The sequence below is a fragment of the Candoia aspera genome, chromosome 6, assembly GCF_035149785.1.
Source record: "Candoia aspera isolate rCanAsp1 chromosome 6, rCanAsp1.hap2, whole genome shotgun sequence".
In the NCBI taxonomy this organism is placed as follows: Eukaryota; Metazoa; Chordata; class Lepidosauria; order Squamata; family Boidae; genus Candoia; species Candoia aspera.
In genome coordinates, this window is record NC_086158.1 from 89,828,448 (window position 1) to 89,849,107 (window position 20,660).

The following is a 20,660-nucleotide window of genomic DNA, read 5'->3' on the forward strand; positions in this document are numbered from 1 at the left end:
AACAGTGACGGGATTGATAATAGCAGTAACAGGAAAGGGACCAATAAACTTGGGGGCCAGCTTCTTAGAAGGCTGAGGAGACTTGATAAATCTGGTAGAGAGGTAGACCAGGTCCCCAACGCGAAAAGATGGCTGTGGGCGGCGATGCCGGTCAGCATGGAGCTTATAGGAAGCCTGGGCATCTTGGAGAGCGGTTTTAATGACAGGCCAGGAATCAGCGAACCGAGAACCCCAGTCACAGGCCGCCACAGCCGGGCCAGGAGGTTGGGGAAACGCAGGGATGGGCACAAAATCATGGCCTGAAACAACCCGAAAGGGGGTTTGACCGGTGCTTTGGTGCACTGCATTGTTGTAAGCGACCTCAGCAAAAGGGAGCAAATCAATCCAATCATCCTGGTGATAATTGATGTAAGAGCGAAGAAATTGCTCCAAGGTGGCATTAGGGACCTCAGTAGATCCGTCAGTCTGGGGATGCCAAGAGGTTGACAATGCCTGTTCAGTGCCAATGAGTTTCAAAAAAGCCCGCCAAAATCGGGAGGTAAATTGTGTGCCCCTATAGGTCACCAAACGAGAGGGGCAGCCATGGGGGCGGTATACATGCACCAAAAAGAGCTTTGCCAGCTGTTGCGCCGATGGAATGGACGCACAGGGAACAAAGTGGGCCTGCTTTGAAAAATAGTCTTTGACAACCCAAATGACAGTTTCCTTCTGACTGGGGGGCAAGTCAACAATAAAATCCATGGAGATTTCTTCCCAAAGGCAAGAAGGGTCAGCCACAGGCTGCAAAAGCCCCTGGGGTTTACCTGACGGTCGCTTAGACATAGCGCAGACAGGGCAGGAAGCGACATAAGCCTTGACATCCTTCCTCAAGGAGGGCCACCAAAATTGCCGCCGAACCAAATGGAGGGATTTGAGAAAACCAAAATGACCAGCTTGCTTGCTGTCATGAGAACGGGCAAGTATCATAGCTCGTTGAGAGTCAGGCACGTATAAACGCCCCCCCCCCCCACCCAAGCTAGGTCGTGCTCAAGTGAAACCTTGTCAGGGTTAGCAAGAAGCCAGGGATCAGATTTCAAAGCTGAGACAAAATTTGCCTGCAACCCACCAGGCATTTGCAGTTGCCTGCGGGCACGAGAGCGCTGCACTGGAGCCGTTTGCGAGGAGAGAGGGGGCTGCCCCTGAGCGCGGCTCCAGGTGACAGCGACCAAACCCAATTGTGGCTCTGTGAGCACAGTCCCAATAACATCAGAGATAGGCTCCGCGTCCTGTGGCAAGCGGGAAAGTGCATCAGCCAAAAAATTATTTTTGCCCAGGATAAACTTAAGGTGAAAATTAAAACGGCTAAAAAACTGAGCCCAGCGTATCTGTTTTGGGCTGAGACGCCTGGGCGTGCGGAGCGCCTCTAGGTTGCGGTGATCCGTCCAAACCTCAAAAGGAGAGGTAGCCCCCTCCAAAAGGTGACGCCAAGCTTCCAACGCAGCTTTAACCGCAAAAGCCTCCTTCTCCCAAACATGCCAGCGTCTCTCCGTTTCAGAAAATGTACGGGAGAGATATGCACAAGGCTTTAAAAGGCCACTCAGGGGCAGGGTGGGATAGAATGGGTTCCGCTGTAAAAAGCGTTTTTAACTGATCAAAGGCAGCCTGACAGGCAGGAGTCCAATTGAGCATGGCCCCCGGGTTTTTCACTTTGCGTGTCTCCCTGACCCCTTTGGTGCACAATAGATCAGGGGTAGAGCAATCTCCGCGAACCCCTGGACAAAGGATCTGTAAAAGTTAGCGAACCCCCAAAAACTTTGAAGTTGCCGACGAGTGCGTGGGCACTCCCAGTTGAGAACCACCTGCACCTTCACAGGATTCATTTCAATGCCTTGGTCAGAAACCCTGTAGCCCAAGTAATCTAAGCGAGACTGATGGAATTCACATTTAGAAAGCTTAGTGTACAGCTTAGCGTTCCGGAGCTTGGTGAGAACTTGAGTAAGGAGCTTTTCGTGCTCCTTCTCCATTTTGGTGCAGATGAGAACATCATCCAAATAAACCAACACTCCCTTAAACAAATGTTCATGTAACACCTCATTAATGAGTTGCATAAAAACCCCTGGGGCCCCAGCAAGGCCAAAAGGAAGAACCTTATATTGAAACAAACCCAAGGGGCAATTAAAAGCAGTTTTCCATTCATCCCCTTCCCGAATGCGAATGCGGTAGTATGCCTCGCAAAGGTCAAGCTTGGAAAAAATTCTACCAGTGGACAAATGAGCTAACATGTCTTTTACGAGAGGCAGAGGGTACTTGTTTGAGGGGGAGGCGGAATTTGACCCCCGATAGTCCGTGCACAGTCTTAGGGTGCCATCCTTCTTCTCACGGAATAAAACGGGAGCCCCAACCGGGGAGTTAGCCGGTTCAATAAAACCCCTAGCCAGGTTTTTATCAATGAACTCCCGTAACGCCTCAAGTTCTTTCTTGGTCATAGGATAAATGTTCGGCTTGGGTAAGGGAACGTCAGGAAGAAGTTCAATGGCACAGTCAGTCCTGCGATGGGGGGGCAACTGGTCAGCCTCCTCCTCCCCGAAGAGGTCAGCAAAGTCCGAGTACCTTGCCGGCAGTCCCTCCAGGGGGGGAGCGGGAGCTTGCAAGTCAACAATTTCAGCCCTCCCCGCAGCCACAGTTAGGGATCTCCCCACAACGGGAGCTTGGTAGAAACCATCCTCAAACGTTAGAGTACGGGTTTTCCAATTAACGTAAGGGTTGTGCTCGGTTAGCCAGGGGATCCCCAAAACAACCAAAGAATTGCCCACTGGGGTAACTATGAACTGGATCAGTTCGATGTGCGTGCCCATTCGCAACGTAACTTCCCCAGTAAACTGGGTGGCCGGACCACTTCCCGCCGTAGAACCATCGAGCTGCTGAAAAATCAGTGGTTTAGAGAGAGGGGAGCAGGGCAAGTCCAAAGTAGTGACCAGTTCGGGATGGATTAAACATCTGGAACACCCTGAATCGACCAAAGCCCACACGTTCTTGGATCGATAGGTCAACTGGATTTTTACAGCTAGGATGGGGCAATCAGCACTCACCATGTTGGTATCGCGCCCATTCTCCACCACCTGCCCAGCGGCGCTGTTTAAGGCAGGTGGAAGGCATTTCCCGCCGGCTGCTCCAGGGCGGCCAAAGCGTCTCCTGTAAAGTATAGCTCATCCTCTTTGTCTGCGGTTGCCAGCGCCCCCGCCAGCCGGTGAGGGGGGTTAGGTGCCTTTTGGGGTACCTTTTGGGTTGGTTTTGAGGGGCGATCCGCTGCCTTAGCTTTTTGACAGTCCGCTGCGCGGTGGCCTGGTTTGCCACACTTGATGCACTGGCCCCGGGCGAAATGGCGTTGCCTTTCCTCAGCCCAGCTGGAGTCCGACTGCATCCTCGGCCCCTTCGCACTGGAGGGGGGCTTGTCTCCTTTTGTAGCTCGCATAAAGGTGCGCTGGGCACGCTCAGCCTTTCCGGCCAGACAGATCCAATCATGCAGGGAGTCTGGATCGTCTCTGCACAGCGCCCATCGCAACACCTCCCAATTGAGGCCATCCTTAAATTTCTCGATCAAGGTAGCCTCCAACCATTCGGGAACTTTCCCTGCCAAAACTTTAAATTCCAGGGCATAATCAGCAACCAATTTTTGTCCCTGAACCAGTTCATTCAGAGCATCCTTAGCCCTTTCCTTAGCCAGGGGATCCTCAAAATACCGTTTCAAAGCGGCTAGAAAGGAATCAAATGCGATCAGCGCTGGGGCTCTTGATTCACATAACTGGACATACCAGTCAGCTGCTCTGCCCTTCAGTTTTGTGGCAATAGCTGTAATTTTGGCCCCTTCTGAGGTAAAACAATGTCCATATTGTTGCATATAGTTCATTGCATTGTTAAGGAAGAATGACAAGTTTGTGGGGTCACCATCAAACTTCACTGAAAAGTCCTTGGCTACCCCGCTGCTCGGAGGAGCCCCAACTGGTGGACGAGCCGGGGCAACTACCACCGGAGTGGAACCACGGAGAGCCGGGGAAAAGTCCCTTGGCCGGCCCCTTCCCCTCGGAGCTGGTGATGGGGTTGGTGGGACGCTGTGACCCCCTGCTGCCCCCGGACCGCCAACGACCTTTACCAGGTCACTCACTGCGGTTGAAAGTGAGCGTAGCATGTACTCCATGGATTCCATCTTGGACTCAAGGACTCTGATCCTATCTGGCGTGGTAGAGTCTTCCAGCCCCGGACCTTCAGGTCGCTGACTTCCCAACACTTTTGTAGACTCTCTTTCGGGAGTCAGTGGGCATCGCAGTTTCCATGTGGTGCGAGACGTCCCTGGCCGGGGGTCTGCCAGGAAATCCCACAGGAACTGTTGGTGTTCGGCGAGCCCTTCGTCCGTCGGGTCCCTCTCCTCTGGGCTAGAGCTTGGATCTCTGGAATGGGGTGCGGGGTGGGATGGGAGCGGGCTCGAGTCCCTGCTCGGGAACACCGTCTCCAACAGCTGTCTGGTCGCCTCCCCAAATCCCGTCGACTCCTTCCCCAATTCTGCCATCACTAACTTCTTCTCTCTCAAGAAAAATTCCTTGGTAGAGACTAGCGAGGTTTGTTCGTGGAATGATTCTCAGCTTCATGTAATGATTGCCTGAACCCAAATAAAACGCTCAGACTCCAAATCAAAGTTTAGGTTCTGATTTTATTTAGAATAGAGTGCAAACAGAAAGAAAGCTGAGAATGAGAAAAGCGCGCCTAAACTCAAACTAAATAGCTCCATTTCCAACAACGATCCCCCCTGCATATAGAACAATCCCACATTCCCAGGTGCTCCTAACGACCTCTGCTGATCAACGGGCAAAAAGACCTTGACATTTAAGAGATAACCCAAACACATTCCTTCCTGGCACAGCCCCACACATCTCCCCGTACAAGGTTTATCAGCAGCACCCTCCCAGCCAGGAACACGCATCAACACTCTGGCTTGCGAACCGTTACGATGGAGCGAACATCGCAACGGTGATCATGACATTTATTCATACTGGGGACTGAAAGTGTTTTTGCTTTCAGTGCTGCAACTGCTTAGATAAGGAATCTTAAGGAAGATGGACATCCTATGATTTTTTTGTATATTGAATTGACTACTAATTGCATTGGAAGGCTTTGGTCTTGAATTGTGAATGCAGAAGAAGAGCGAAAAAGGACTCTGAAATGGGATGGAGTTCTCTGTTAGGCACGTGGCATTAGGACAAGAACCTGAGAATTAATCAAGAGATTGATTTTTCCGGTCTATCAAAAGTAAACACATTGCCTTTGGCTTTAATGTAATTGGTTTGGCTTTGACTTTAACCAAGCCTGATTCCATTTATTGAATGCAAGTATGGTTGATTAAACCATGGCTTAATGCAATGCATGAACCAGGACGATGCAGTATAATGGAAGAGGTGTGGATTTTATCTCTGTTCTCTACATGCTTTTTATATTAATAATAGACCCACTCCTGCTTCTGAATATTTGGCTGCTTTTCAGTGTCTCATTTTGTTAATCATTTCCTTTCTTCATGTCTTTATAACAATTATTTAAAAAAAAACAGTAGCCCCCCTGGAGTAGCCCCTCTCTCAGGACAGCGGGGCAGCAAAGGATCTCAGTCAGATTCCCCACGCCACCCCAAGGCCTGTCTCCTGCCTCTCCATTACCACCACAGGGGTGGTGCCCCAGACAGGCCCTGCATTGAGTCTCGCAACCGGAATTCTCCAGCCTTGGAGTCTGTGATCCAGAGAGCTGGTGGAGTGTATTAAGAAAACAGCATTGCTCTGATATCATTTTTGGGCACATATTTCAGGGGTGGGCTTGTGGGTCAAGTGATGTCATACACTTTATAACATCTTTCTCTGTGTTAGGATGTCATCCTGTGACTGGCACAAATTAAATAATTCACCTAATTTGTACAATGATGTTTTGTTCGGTGTGGTGGTGCTAAGCCTTTTTAATGTTACTGGCCTAACTGGAAGGCGGTCTGATGCAAAAGATGGTGGACCTTGGCCCTTTTTCAGGGCTGTCCTGGGGGTCAAAAAAGTCACAATCCATGCAACTGAAGCCCTGCCCCTTTTTGCTGTCAGCTGCAAAACATGTTAAAAAAGGGTGGGGCTTCAATCACATGGGGTGGTTGCCATCTTGACTTCTTTGACTCCCTCCCTGTGGACAACTCTGAGTTGTCTTGAAGGGAAAGATCAGCCTTATCAGTCTTTTTAAGATCAAATCAAATGCTGTTCTGTTTGTTTTGTTAGTTCTTATAGTTTGTATGGTTAAGTTGACTTCGCTCTTCTGATAGTTTGAAGGCAGCTGACCGAATTTCTGTGAGTTTCTCACTGTTGTGCAAAGCACTTTTTGTTTTTCCCTGTGAGGCTTCATTGTTTCTCTGTAAATGACATTTACCTTTTTCTGATCTACACAGCATTCTCTTGTCTGGCAGAAAGGTGACCGAAGTTATTGAATTAAATGACTTTGGGTAATATTTACTGTTCAGTCATTGTTTTGTTCTGTGTTTTACCGCACTCTGTGTAAAGTCCTACCACACAATAAATCCTTTTAAATTTAATGGAGCTTCTGACTACACATTTGCAGAATTGCCCTCTACGTGTTGATTTGAGAGTAAGTCCCTTTATTTATTTATCTGTCAGATATATAAAGCTGCCCATCTACTCAAGGAACCCTGTGAACTTTTGTACGTACTCAGTGGGGCTTCCTTCTGTGTAGAGATACATAGGACTGTGATGTTTAATACGCTGTTCATCAGTTGCGTTGGCAAGCTGCAATGTGTTCGAAAAGAAACTGAACTACCCAGGTTGATACAGGGGCCTACTCAGATGTAATTGTCACAGTTTCTAAAAAGACTTTGAGGTTATAAAGGAATGGAGGCTTGTCACCTTACCTTTTTCTGATGTTTGAAGGTTACTATAGATGGAATTTACTTGAAATCTAACAAATACAATATGGCACTCTATTTAAAAGGTGAGCATTTACCAGGATAAATAGCAGACAGAAGCGATATTTATTTATTTAATTGAGTTAATTTATACAGCCACCTTGTCTGAAACAAGGTACTCTGTATGAAACAATGCAAAAACCCAGTTGTTATAAACCAATATTGAACAAACCTCAATGCAATGAAAAACAGCCCTAAACAATCATCAAGGCCCCACCCAGCACCAAAACCTGTCTGTCGGGCTCCACAGAGATCCTGGCCTTAACACCGGAGGGTTGCCAGTAAACAGCTCTGCAAAATATTTGCTGCAAGCAAAAGCAGCATTTTTTCCTGCCAGCTGGCAAGACAGCAGAGATGGTGAGCACCACTCTAGCAAGAGAGGTCTGCAAGCCACGTCTGGGAGAAGCATGTTGATCCATGTGGCTCTTGCAGGCATGCGTAGGCTCGGTTCATACAGGGCACTGAGCCATCATGCACTGTCTGATTTGAACAAACCCAGGCAATTTTGGCTTGTTCAAACCATGGTTAAGCAAACCATTATTTAGCATGATGTGTGAACCTGTGAATTATCTGATAAGTGATGGCTCTGTTGGGGAGGCTGTAATAATGGATTCTTGTACTGGGCAGAGGGTTGGACTAGAATATTTTTATTTATTTATTCAATTTGTCCCCGCCCATCTCCTCCCACTGGAGATCAACCAAGGTTACTTTCAGCCTTGGATTAGCAGTTAAGAGTTGAAGTCCTAAGCACACTAAATTGGAAGGGAGCTGGGTGGTTGCTATCCTATGCTCAGTTATCTGGCACGTTCTACTGTTGCATAATTTTCTCTTGTCCCAACAAAAATATGTTTGCAGAAAGCTTTTCTTCGTTCCACAGACCTTCTAAAGTTATCCAGCTAGTGACTGCATGCTTGCTTCCCATTGATTATTTATGCATATAATTATTGATTGATAATATATATTTGATGTAAGAGACTCTTTGCTTTGTTGAACTTCCCTTGATCAGTGCTTTTAAAACCTTATGTAAATTGCTCAGAAAATCTAACCTGAAAAGACATATGTGAGCTGTATAATAAATTTGTAAAAAAATTGCAAATCAGAGAAAGTTTCAAAAGTAATTTGATAATCAAAATAAAGGGGAAAATGACCCAAGGCAAAATACCATTGATAGAAAATGGATGGGTATACTGTACAGTAGGGATGCGGTGGCGCTGCGAGTTAAACCGCTGAGCTGCTGAGCTTGCCGATTGGAAGGTCGGCGGTTCGAATCCGCGTGACGGGGTGAGCTCCCGTTGCTACTCCAGCTCCTGCCAACCTAGCAGTTGGAAAACATGCAAATGTGAGTAGATTAATAGGCACCGCTTTGGCGGGCAGGTAACGGCGTTCCGTTTAGTCATGCCGGCCACATGACCATGGGAAGTGTCTACGGACAAACGCCAGCTCTTCGGCTTTGAAACGGAGATGAGCACCGCCCCCTAGAGTCGGACACGACTGGACTTAATGTCAAGGGAAACCTTTACCTTTACCTATACTGTACGGTAAGAAAGAAGGCATACTTTGCAGATTTTAACTGTGTTTGGTTTCCATACCTGCAGGAGTGCAAATCTTCAGACTGGTTAGACTCTGGGTCTTACAACTAGTCTGCTGAAGTTGTTCTAGAATGTGCACCTATAGTTAATATTTTTCTAATTGGATCTGAATGTTCCAGACCAGAATATTTTAAAGGACCACTTTTCACCAAGCTGTAGTGATGCCAGAATAACCCTCGTGATGGTGCTGTCTTGCATGTGCCGTGATGTGGCAAGGACATCTCATGCAAATCCCTAATTTGCAGCATTTGCATGGGGTCGCTTCCCTTCCCTGCAGGCATCATGCCTCCTGTGTCAACTAACCCTAACCCTAAACCCTAATTGTTTTCAGTTTGCACTGGGCTCTTGTTTAGGCAGGCAGGTTAGAGGGTCCCCCCCCCCCTTTGGGTCTCTGTCACTTGGCCGTGTGTTTGCATGCAATTTTAATTAGCTGCTTTTGTTTTAGTGACTTCCTAACAATTTGGCTTTACAGACTGTTTTGGTCAGTGTTTTGAACAAGAAAGTGGGTGGGGTGTTAATACCCATAGCAAGATCATCTGGGGTGACTGAGGAATCTGAATTCCGGGTTAATGAATAATGTATATGGACTGTGTGTTGGGGGGCAGCTGCTCTGCTTCCCAGGGATGCTCAGCAGGAGACTCCTCCAAAGGGGTGTACTGTGGCTGCTCTGCCCTTCCTCCACGGTGGCTGAGCTGTTGGAGAACCCAACTGCGTCCTGAGGAAGATCAGAATTAAAGCTGAAACTGCCCTAGCAGGCCAGTCTGGGGAAGCGCGTGATCTCCACTGCCTCTTGCTAGATTGGGGCCCCTCCGTTGGGCAAGGGATGTCCAGGAAAGGAGAGTGTCAGGTTCTCAATGATCCTTGTCAGATCATGATCTGATAGTGTTGAGTCTTATGGGTATTGTTCTCATGCTTCAGGTTGGAGGATCTACGAACTGAAGCAGCGTAGAAATCTAATAAATAAATAGGACAGCCTAACCACTGATCTAATAGATTCCTAAATGCCCTGCAAGAGGAGGGCGGGATTCCCAGGAATCGTACTATATCTGGGCCTTTCCTGTCGATGCAGCAGCACTCTCCTGCTTGGCACCCATTTGTTATCTGTACCCATAACAACAATTCTTGAACTCAGATTGACAAGCTGATTTGTACCCAGGTACCCCATAATGACCTTATGACAAAATCATTAAGAGATAGAAAAGGTGAGTGAAGGCTTATTCTCAAGGACAAAGTATTTCTTGCTCACATGCTGGTACTAAATGTACAATTGTTCTCGTCAGGCTTGTTAGCTTGAGCAAAAAAATTTTTGTTCAGAAATTCCTCCTCCTGCATAATTATTAATGGTCAAACATTATCTCTTGGGCATCTCACTGCCTCACTTTCATACGGTACTCCATGGTTAGCGGGCTGATTGTGTGGACCTGTTTGATTTAATCGACTGAGTTTTCATGTTACGTTATGGCTGAATAGTGGTTTGTGAAATCAGCACATCATACCAAGTTTTATGGTGGTTTGTTTGACTCTTCGTGTTTAATCTGTTGTGGTTTGAAAACCATGGTTTGCAGAATGACGAGCTTTCAGAGATGGCTCCTTCACTTGGGCCAGGGAGTAGAAGATCAGGAGCCTCACAGATGGAGGCAAGGCAGTCTGGCCCAGGCCCTCGGGTGGAAGGAGGATCATTCTCCTGGCAGCCTGGCAGCAGTCAGCGAAGCACGGAGGAGCAGGTGCTTCCAGAAAGTGTGTGCTGATGGACATCTTGCTTCCCTGGCCATGGAGAGCGCAGGGGCAACGAAGCTCAGTGGCAGCCTGCATTTCAAGGGTGAAATGCTTCAATTTTTCTGCTGAGGCCCAGACGGATCTTTATGACTTTGAAAAGCTGCACTGGGGAGATGTAAATGTCAGTTGCACTTTTTATGTTCTTTAAGAAAAAGTTCTTCTGGAAATTGACCTTAACAACAATAAGCCTGTGAGCTTGCGCTTCCAGAGCTTTAACCTGAGGAAGCCGGATGCTGGCAAACTACAGTTGGCGCTGATGCCAGTACTGCCAGTACTGCTGCCCTCGGTGTGAGGAATTGGGCAAACCCACATTGGTGGAGTTCTGTCCTGTTTATGGAGGGGCCATTGAAATCACATGCTGTATTACTGCAAAACTCCTGCCTCCCTAATAAATTTCTTCATGTTTGTGATCATCCTAGGCATCTACATCCCAAGAATTAGGCGACTTCCGGAATCTAATGCAATCACCAAGAGTGATTCTGAGGAGGCATTTGCCCCTCCTGAATTTTCTGGTTTGATTCTGATTTCTCACTAACCCCACTGAGCTTTCAAATTTGACAGCAGTGATTTCCGGAGTGCTAATTGTATCCTGGTAGTTCTCTCCCTTCCAACAGATTTTGTTGTGCCTGCCATATGTTATTCTTGGAGATCTGTTATCCAAAGAGCATTTCCTATTTAGCTCAGAGACTATAAGCACAGACATCTATATCTGGGTTAGTGTCACAAATCAGGCAAACCATGGTTTAGTGAATAATCCACCATTTGCTGGATCCATATTACATCCTGGCCTAAGCTGGCAAACTATGTGTTGAGCACATTGTGTGAATAGGTGCTTGTAGCCTAAATTTCCATTTTCTTAATGTATGAGGCCCTCAGATTGAAAACATGCCCATCTTTGTCCAAAGTCCTCTTGTCTCTGTAGGCTTCTTAAGAACTTGTGTCCTAAGAGCTTGTTCCCCAAAAGCCAGAAACTTGTCATGCCGAACACATACCCCATTGTCAGATCACATGACACTATGTGCAGTACACTGGTTCTGTTCCAGCAACACATTGTTGTGTCTTGCTTAACCACACTGTCCTTAATAAACCAGTCAGCTGGGTTCACACAACATATTAAGCTGCAAATCATGGCTTTACTTCCCATCTTGGCTAAGTTCTCCTAACTCTCCTAAGATACAAGCAAGAAAACCACACCATAGCTTAGGTTGGCTCAGCCATTGGCTAGGTAATGCAGCTGTAGTGGTTTTTGATCTTCGAGTCTCTTTCTCTGCTGACTTTATTGACCTGAAAGTGATGTTCCATCTTGTTAGAACCGAAGGTCAGCTGCCCTGGCTCCCTTACCTGTTCAACTTGTCTGTCTGGTTAAGGTCCTGTTACCTGGGCCCCTTTTTTTTTTTTGCTGGGGTTGGGATGCTTCTCTCACAGGAACTGCTGTCTCTGTGCTCCCCCACAGAGGGCCCTGCCCTTTTCTGGCTCCCCAAGGCACCCTTCCACCAGGCCTCATTTAAAGCACAAGGCAAGAGGTGGCTTAACAACTGTGGGGGTGGGGGCACGTTTGCTGGCTTGATAGTAGTGACGGCAGCTGGCACAAGGAATAACCTTGAGGAAAGCTGCAACCAAGACACTGCCAGATAAAAGAAACTGGGTCTGGGCCAGAACTGTGACCTGAGAAAGCATCTCAGACAAGACCCTCCCTAGTTTTCATGAAGATAAAGTTAGTATAGCTTTACAATAAAAGTAGTATTAGCATGCATGAGTTTGGTTTCTAGTCTGGTCTACCTTGAAGGGCTGACATTAATTTTGCATGTCTAAATGCGTTTCCCCCCTCCCTCCAGTTCATGAGAACTAAGGAGGGTCTTGTCTGAGATGCTTTCTTAGGTTACAGCTCTGGCCCAAACTTGGATTTCTTTTATCCACCCGTTGCCTTGGCTGTGCCTCTTCCAACTCTTCCTCAGGGGTATGCCCTAATGGGAATTCCTGAGGGAATGCCCATTAGATCAGCCCCCTGAACCACCTCTTCTCTAGCATATGGTTTGAATGAACGACTGTTACAGCCAAAGGCCAGAGATAGCTTGTGCTATGAAGGCAGTCCAGGTGCTTAGTTCAGGGTTTGGCTGGTTGTATGAACCTTTAAGACTGGCTACAGGAATAAGCCCTGGTTTAATTAGGGGCAAGTAACGTTGTGCGAAGACAGCCACGTAGAATAAAGGGGTGGCATGCTGCGGTGTTAAGGGCAGGCTGACTTCACCTCGTGGGTGCGTTTTCGAGTTTTGCACCGTAGTTAGAAAGGAAGATGAAATTTTCGCACATCAAAGATCCGTGCTGCACTTGTTTCCCGTTGGCGAGGTGATTCCCTTTCCTTTATTCCTAAACGCGAGGCATCCTTAAAATGCGAGCCCTCTCCTACAGCGGTGCAGGGGTTCCTAGTGAATTTGCAGGTGGCGCCTTGGGCCAAAGAATCGCAAGCCTCTGGACCCCGAAAGCACTGGCAAGGGAAGCCGAGCGGAAGCCTCAAGTCCGGGACCCGAAGCGGAGCGCCATGGGGGGCGGCGGCGGCGAGGCGCGGTGCGGCGCTCCGCTTGGCCAGGCCGGGCTGGCGCGGCTCCCCTGGCACACAGGTGGGGCGCCTCGGGAGCAAGCACCGCCGCTCTCCGAGCCTGGCTGCGGGAGCGCGCCTCGCAGGGCGGGCGGCGGAAGGGAGGAGCTCGCGCGCGTCTCCGCGCAGCAAAGATGGCGCGCCCCCAGCCGGCTTCTCCGTCCTAGCCAATGGCGGCGAGCGCGGCGGGGAGGGAGGCGCGGCCGGGCTGCCCGAGCCGCGGGGTCCGTCCCCGCGCGCGCCGGGAGCGGCAGGCGGGTGAGTGCCCTCGCGCAGGAGAGGGGCCGTCGTTCTCCGCCAGCCGCCAGCGACATGGCCACCCTCAGGTAGGTGGGATCCCGGGGCGGCGCGGGCTCAGCGCGGCGTTGCCTGGAGCAGCCGGGTGCGCCTGCCCGCCGCGCTTCGCCCGGGCGGGGACTTCGGCTTCGCGACGAACTTGGGGGGCGCCTTCGAATGGAAGGGAGCGGGGATGCTTCGCCGCTCCCGCGCCGCGCCGGGTCTCGCCGGGAAGTAAGTTGGCTGGACTTGCGGGGTGCCCGGGACTGTCGCCCTGCGCTTTGCAGGGGGGCTCCCGCGCGGCCAGGGAGGGGTCGAGCCTCAGCATCCCCCGCGAGGAAATAAACGTGGAAATGGTCGCCTCGCCCGTTCCCCTTACTGGCTAGTGGGGTAGCTTCCCGGGGCAAAGCGGCGTCTGTGTGCGAGGCTGGCGTCGAAGGCTTGTGGCACGGGCGCGCTGCTGAACGGGTGGAAGTGGCTCTCGCTCGTTGCCTCGGCTGGAGCCTGAGCAAGTTTACTGTTGCCCGCGATTCCCTCTGATCTGTATCCAAAATACGAACGCCCGCTGTTGCTACAAAAGCGTATGCTTGGTTAAGTGCATGACAGAGAAGCCGCCCGAAATGCCCGGGACGTACCGCGGTTAGCGGGTGTGTCTGATTTGCTCGGACCCTCTTTCTCTCTGGTTGCAATCTGAGTTTCCCCGCACCAGAAAGATTTTGGGAAGCGGTGCATTGCAGCGATAGTAGGCAGGCTGTTTGGAAACAAGTGCTTGCGCTTTGGCGGCTGATGAAAGTGTTTTTCCAGAGCCGGCTTAAAGGAAAAGCAGTCCGGATCTAAGCACAGTCCTGTCGGATCCGGATCACGCATCTCGCTAACCAGGAGTTGTTTAACTAGTTTGTTGAGTACCCGCGGTTGGCAGAGCTCACCCGGTGACTTGGATTCACATAACGCACTACAGCTGTGATGTTGCTGGCTTGGTTGAGCCCTTAGTCTAATCCCTTTCCAGGAGTTCCTGTCCCTTTTTCTGACCTTACTCAGTGGTGCTCAGATGCTGCCGAACAGAAGCATCCTGGAAAGGCTCTAGTTGGCTGTAAGTTAATAAATCAGCGCCATAGAATGGGGAGGAGTGACTATCCTTGCAACTAACAGAGTTGATTTTTAAACCCCTGCGCAGATCAGAAGCAGAGTATAGGGTTAGTTGAGCACCATTGCCTTTGGAAAAGACAATGCCAGGTATCACCATGGGTAAAGCCCTCTCTGTGGGATTGCACAGAGCTTTTCCTGCAGCAGGGAGCAGAGACAAGGGCCTCCTCTGGTGAGTGTGATGTGCGGGCTGGATGATCTGGAAGGAGGAGCTCTTTCTGATGTTGGTCATCAAAAGCCATTTAGAGCTTTGAAGGTATTGGGTCTGGCAGTCATCAGCACGCAGCAGTTGGGTTCACATGTTGCATTAATCCATAATCTGGCTGGGTTAAGAGAACCAAGCTGTTGTCGATTGTAAACAAATCCATTTAACTTGGAAGTTTGAGATTCATGGACTCTTAGTCTGTGCAGTGCTTCAGATTCACCTGGAAAGAGCTGTTTTGGATTTGGGCTACAGAAGAGATACACCAATACAGCACCTGCCTGTAACTCATTCAGCCACCTCTTTCTTGACAAATCTGAAGTTTGACACAGCCTGAGAGGACACAGAATTGTAGAAATTGCTGTTGGATTAAAACCCTCTCTTTTAATCAAATGGGGTTTTGCTGTGCCTGCAACGATACTGGATGTCTCAAAATATTTTCCGCATTTAATGTTCTGCCAGAACTGCATGTGTTTGTAAGTAAGACTTCCAAAATAGTTCTGAAATACAGATATTTCAGATATCAGATAGAGTAACCATTTGTTTACCCATAGGTCCCGTAAACTCAAGGAAGTTTAGGTGGAATTCTTCAGACTTTACAACAATTGGATCTGGTATCTCTAAGCATAAACCACATTGTATAGCGAGCTTTGTGGCTGAGCATTGATTTTCCTGTTTTCCAAGTTTATTTAGTTACAGGGCATATGCACCACTGCAGTCAAAACCAACTCAGAGCAGTGAACGTACCCTATTTACGTAAATAAAGTTGAAATGTACCAATTGAATACTCCTGTCTGTGCAGAAGACTCTAATGTATTTGGTAATAATGAGGTGTCCCAACTTTTTGAGAACTGAAAGAGCTGATTGCAGCCTTGAATTCTGGCACTAGTCAAGGCCAAAGTAAAAACCTTTGAAATTATTGCAGAAAAATTTTGTGGCTTGATGTTTGCAAATGAACTCAGGCTTTATATTTGTCAGGGTCCTGGAAAATAACAGTCTCATTGCAGCTCAACCTCTTGAAATCTCTAGAATGGCCTTCTCTAGAAACCTTTCTGAGAAACCTTAGTGGCTTCAGATCTTGATGGTATGCCAGAAGAAGAGCTTAGCTTGAAGGAGACATGTCATGTAACATTATTTTATAAACTTTGGACTAGCTTATGACATGGAGCTTGTGACATGGAAGCATCTGCTTATTTAATGATTTATAGCTGCAGTCATTTATCATGACAGTTACATTTCTGTTAACATTGATAATCTCCATGATCATGTTTGCATGTAGCAAGATAAGTCATACTTGTTCATTAAACAGCAAATGAACCTGCCCTCCCCCCCCCCCTTTTTAAAGGATTTTTAATCTTGGATAAAAAATGACGCAGGGCCTCATTTGGCTAGAAAAACACAGGTGTTGGTGTCTGAACAGGGCCAGTGCGACTTCTTAAGGTGTTGACTCAGTCGGAGTAAGAGGCTTTGGCGTTACATTTCAGGCAGCAAAATGTTTGGGGCTCCCTCTGAAAAACGATTGTGATCTTTTATTAACTGGTGCCAGAATAAACCATTTATAACGTTTGCTTTTTTCCCACATTCTACAGCTCTTATTTTTAGGTAGTATTAGTTCGTAAGATAGATGAATTATAAAACACATTTTGTCCAGAAAGGCCAGCATAAAAATTTGATGTATCTTCTTTACCCTGATGGAAATCACTAGTTAATCTAGGCAAAGTCTGTGCAGTCTGTCTAGCGAGAAAATCCACTCTGCTTCTATCAGATAAATACTAGAGATTAGACCTGGAAATGTTTGCATGGAAAGCATGTGCTCCATCCATGGCTCCTTTTAGAAACTCATAGTTTTTGGTAGCTATCACTATGTGGATATGTATCAGCGTATTTCAAGGCCAGAAAAACCTGGCCTTCAGGAATTGATCAACAAAACATTGTTCGAATGTTTGCTTTCCAGCAAACGGAGTGAGTTTAAATGGTCCTCAAGCACCTACAGTAGGAAAGCTGGCGCCCACAGACATGTTGCCTGCCTTTGGTTTAGAAAATCTGGAGTCCAAATAAAGCTGCTTGAGCTATCTTTGTGACTTTTCAAGTGTACCTCTTGATAAAATAATATTTGAGGGTTTCAAAAGCCACTTAGTTGCTGTGAACTCTGCACTGCAGGTACTTTTTACACAAACACAAACAAAGGCTTAAAAATCTGTGGAAGGTATTGATTGATCTCTGTTTGGTGTCGTGGTTCCGGTCATTAATTCTACTGAGTTCATGTGGGAGAGAAGGGTTTTGCAGTCTCAAAATGCATAAAGTGGCGTGCTGCTTATATTTATAAGTACGCTGCAGTTTGTAAAATGAAGTGACTTGAACTACTTTATCTTGCAGTGAAAATGTCCTTTTTGGAATGGGGAATCCCCTTCTTGACATCTGTGCTGTTGTGGACAAGGATTTCCTTGACAAGTAAGTCTTAAATGTTTTCAATCTAATCACTGCACAGTTAAATGCAGTACTTGGGGTAACACTTCTATTACATTCTCTCCCTCCCTGTGATAGTCTTGGCTTTCTTAATCCCACCCCAATAATGTATAACATGGACACGTTTACTGAGATAGATGGATTATAAAACACATTTTGTCCAGAAAGGCCAGCATAAAAATTTGATGTATTTGATATTCTGCACAATATGCCAGAAATGTTCTCTTGCTGAAGTCACCCCCAATTATGATGCAATGGGTGTAAAGCCTTAGCGGAGTTGAGGACATCTATTTTACCTCTGAAACCCTCAGGTCAACTTCCTCAGCTCAAAAGTTGTAAAAAAAGAACCAGAAGTGATATTAGCAACCATGGGCCGCCCCCTTGCTCTAGGTCCATATTTGCTGTGCTGGTACTCAGAGTACTGTTTTATACTTCTTAACCGGAATAAAATGGTGTGTTGCTATTGTGTTAAAAAAGACTTCTCTGAGATCTAAAGGTGGCACAAATAGAGTAGGTTTTATGTATCAGCATTGGGATTCTATTTCTACTTTAAACCTGGTTTGAATATCTGCCATCTTTCATCAATCTCACTGCCTTACTCTTTTTTCAGTAGCATGAAAGCATCTATGTAAGGCCTGATTTGGGTAAAAGTTTATCCCTGAAATTGGAACTCTGGAATATTCCTAGTGTTGTATTTAGTGTAAAATCACCTGTTGCAGATTGCAATGCAGTGGTTGTATGATGGGATTTGGGATTTGCATATTTCAATAGTTAGTCTTTTGTTGTATCACAGTTTATTGAATAAACCACAATTGTGGGATATGCACAATATGCTTACATTCTGAGCTGTGGTTTCCAAATCACAATGACTGGTGTTGTACAACATGTTGAAGCACAGATACACACACTACATTGGCTTAGCCTAATGTGAGAAACTAGTGAAGGTCTTGTCTTAAAATCTCTGTGAGGCATTCAGTCAGCAGTAGAAAAGGTGGAGGCATAGGCATCTGGTAAAAACCATGGTGACATCATCATGCAAATAAAGCATTTATGCATTTCATGACAGTTACATGATATAATGATACAGTTGACATCGTTCTTGTCTTTTGCACGATGACATCATGGTGTCATGATCATTTCTCCTCTTGGCCACCCTGTGAGCATTAATGAATAGAGGGAGAGAAAGACATCTCTCACGGGTAAAATACCCCTTTATGAATTTCCCTGTGCATCCCTTGGCAGACGAAACTGATCTCCTTCCTGCATTAATTTTTCATATATGCGGTATATATATAATCTAGCCCTAGACTTTTAGCTTTTTTTCCTGCAGGTATCTATCTTTCCCTTTTACCATGTAGAAAATACACTTCTTTCTTAATCATATGATTTTTTCTGTGCATATTTATGTAAAAAAAACTCCTCTGATCCCATTATTTATTTTATCATAAATATTCAGATGCAAAAAGAATAGAATGGAAAACACTCTTTCTCATTTTTTCCTATTCTGCATTGAATACTTTGGTTTTCCTGACAGGTTAGAATTTTATGTTGCAGTTATTCTTCCTCAGTATTTTGGCCACTCCCAACATATTTGAATTTTCAAACCAAACAGGATAGTCAAGTGCACCCAAATATTTCTAATTTCCATTGTCGCCGAGCCAATGAATAATTGTGGCTTCTTTTTCAATATTACTGGATTTCAGAAGATTCAGTTAAAATGATAAATAGGCAGCATTTAATATAAGTTTCTCTGTTTCAGTTCTGCTTTTATAGTTTTTAATTTTTTAAATAATTATTATGTAATGGCTTTAGGTAATGCTTGCTTTATACATCTACTTACTGGATTGTTGTACACTGCCCAGAGTCACTTTTTGTGAGATTGGCAGCCATATAAATTTAATAAATAAATATTATCTGGGTTTCTTAGTCTCTAGCTTTTCATATACGCATCAGGTTGCATCTTTAAAGAAATAGCTGACCTAGATCTGTCTAAAATCTTATCCCTCTTACTATTAAGGTCTCCCTTAATCAAGACCCTCTTGATTAAGGGGAGAATGGCTTTTAAGAAGGCTTTTCTGTGTTCAGGGCCTGTCAGAGGAGGGAAGAAAGATAATTTCGTTCTACAAAATGAAATTGTCCCCTTCCATCTGGTTTTGGTAAGTGTTAAATTGAAGGGAGGGCTTCAGATAGCAAAATCGCAGTAACCTTTGTCTTAAGCATGTTGCTGAACATCTGCTTCAGATAACATGGCCAAGGGAGATGGATGCTGAGATTTGTACTTCAGCACCATTTGCAGAATGCAAGGGGTCCCCATTTCTCCCTTAAATATTTTGGAACCTTGAATTGCGGGCCCAGTCTGTTTTTAGTTTCCAAAGTGGTCCATCCTTAAGCCTTGATGCGTTTCTTGAAATAAGTCACCCAGCTGCTTAAGAGGCTCTCCATTCATTTCTTTACAATTTAGGGTCAGGATTTTACTGAGCATAAGTGGAACTTCAAGACTTTGCTGTCTCTGTTCAGCCTGGAATCTCTGACTGATGCTTTAAATACATTCGCGGTTATGGAAAAACCATTGTGGCGGAGATGACAGGCCTCTGTGTCAGCACTTCCTTAGAAGCAGAACAACGAAGTCCGTGTTTACTCCTTTCGCTGTCCTCTTCTTACCCTTAATGAAAAACTTAGACTGTGCTTTGGTATACTTAAGGAGTCAGAGGAGGGGCCTGATTCTTTGCCAGTGTGTGGGGCTGTGGGAAGCAGGTGGGAGAGGGAGAATTCATATGAGGTAAGAGGCTGCACAGGTCCAGATGTGGGGGCCATGGGAAGGAAGCGTTTCAGAGACTCTGCCTTAATAGACTCACTGTAAGTCTGCCAGGGAATTTACTCTTGTGGTTTTCAGGATTAGTATTTTTACCCAGGCCAGCATTAAAACTACCTTTCTCAAATCCATTTTTGAATTTCACTTCTTGAATTTGCCAGCTGTGTGAGGCTTGACAACCAGGGGAACAAAGACTGGGAGGCAGTCTAGGCTTCTCCCTGGGATACTTATGAAATGTTCCTGCTTGCCTCTGTAATACTGAAGCTACAATTAGAGACTTTCTGGATAGACATTCTGGTAATGGAGTGCCAACTGTTTCTACCCTGCAGTTGTTGGCTTGATGATGAGGCAAATTATGACTTGGTCTCCCTTGTGGTGCAATCCAGCTGGGGTTCTGCTGCTTTAGTGTCTTCTGCCAGACCTCGGGGAAGCTTTAGCTGCAGCATTGCATCCCACTTTATCTTTCTGTTTTGTTGGGATGGGCTATGAACCATATTCTTGTTTTCATGCCAGGTGAATTTTTGTTGCTCCTTATGGTTGGCAGGGGGAAAATCCTTCAGGTTCATCCTACAGCCACGTCTTTATCGTTAATGTTATTAATACTTAGGAGATGGATTTTTGAATTTGTATTCTTTTAGAAGGTTCAGATGCAATACTTTGACATGAATGAATTGCTTTACCTTGAGAAAGGTAGTGACTTGTAGAGCTTTGCTATATTAAAGCAGGGTTTCCATGGTTCAACAACACAGGGATTTTAAGAGTATATCCTGGAGAATAAATTTATTTAATTTCTTATTAGCCCAATCCTGTAAGTCAGCTCAGGCCAATTTAGT

The 20,660-nt window shown here is 46.3% G+C and overlaps 2 protein-coding genes across 3 annotated transcripts in view; both read left to right on the plus strand.

Moving 5' to 3' along the window:
* ZSWIM8 (zinc finger SWIM-type containing 8) overlaps positions 1-20,660 on the plus strand; it is a 746,829-nt gene that overhangs the window by 686,488 nt on the left and 39,681 nt on the right. The gene's annotated exons all lie outside the window — the stretch shown is intronic.
* Positions 1-20,660, plus strand: part of ADK (adenosine kinase) — a 259,216-nt gene that overhangs the window by 15,291 nt on the left and 223,265 nt on the right. The window contains exons 1-2 of one of the 2 annotated variants that reach the window (XM_063307667.1): positions 13,141-13,254; positions 16,926-17,000. In XM_063307667.1, the coding sequence (XP_063163737.1) occupies positions 13,241-13,254; positions 16,926-17,000 (89 nt within the window). In that variant the 5' untranslated portion in view covers positions 13,141-13,240. Of the gene's footprint in view, positions 1-13,140; positions 13,255-16,925; positions 17,001-20,660 lie in introns of those variants that run through there. The other variant, XM_063307666.1, reaches the window with a different exon arrangement.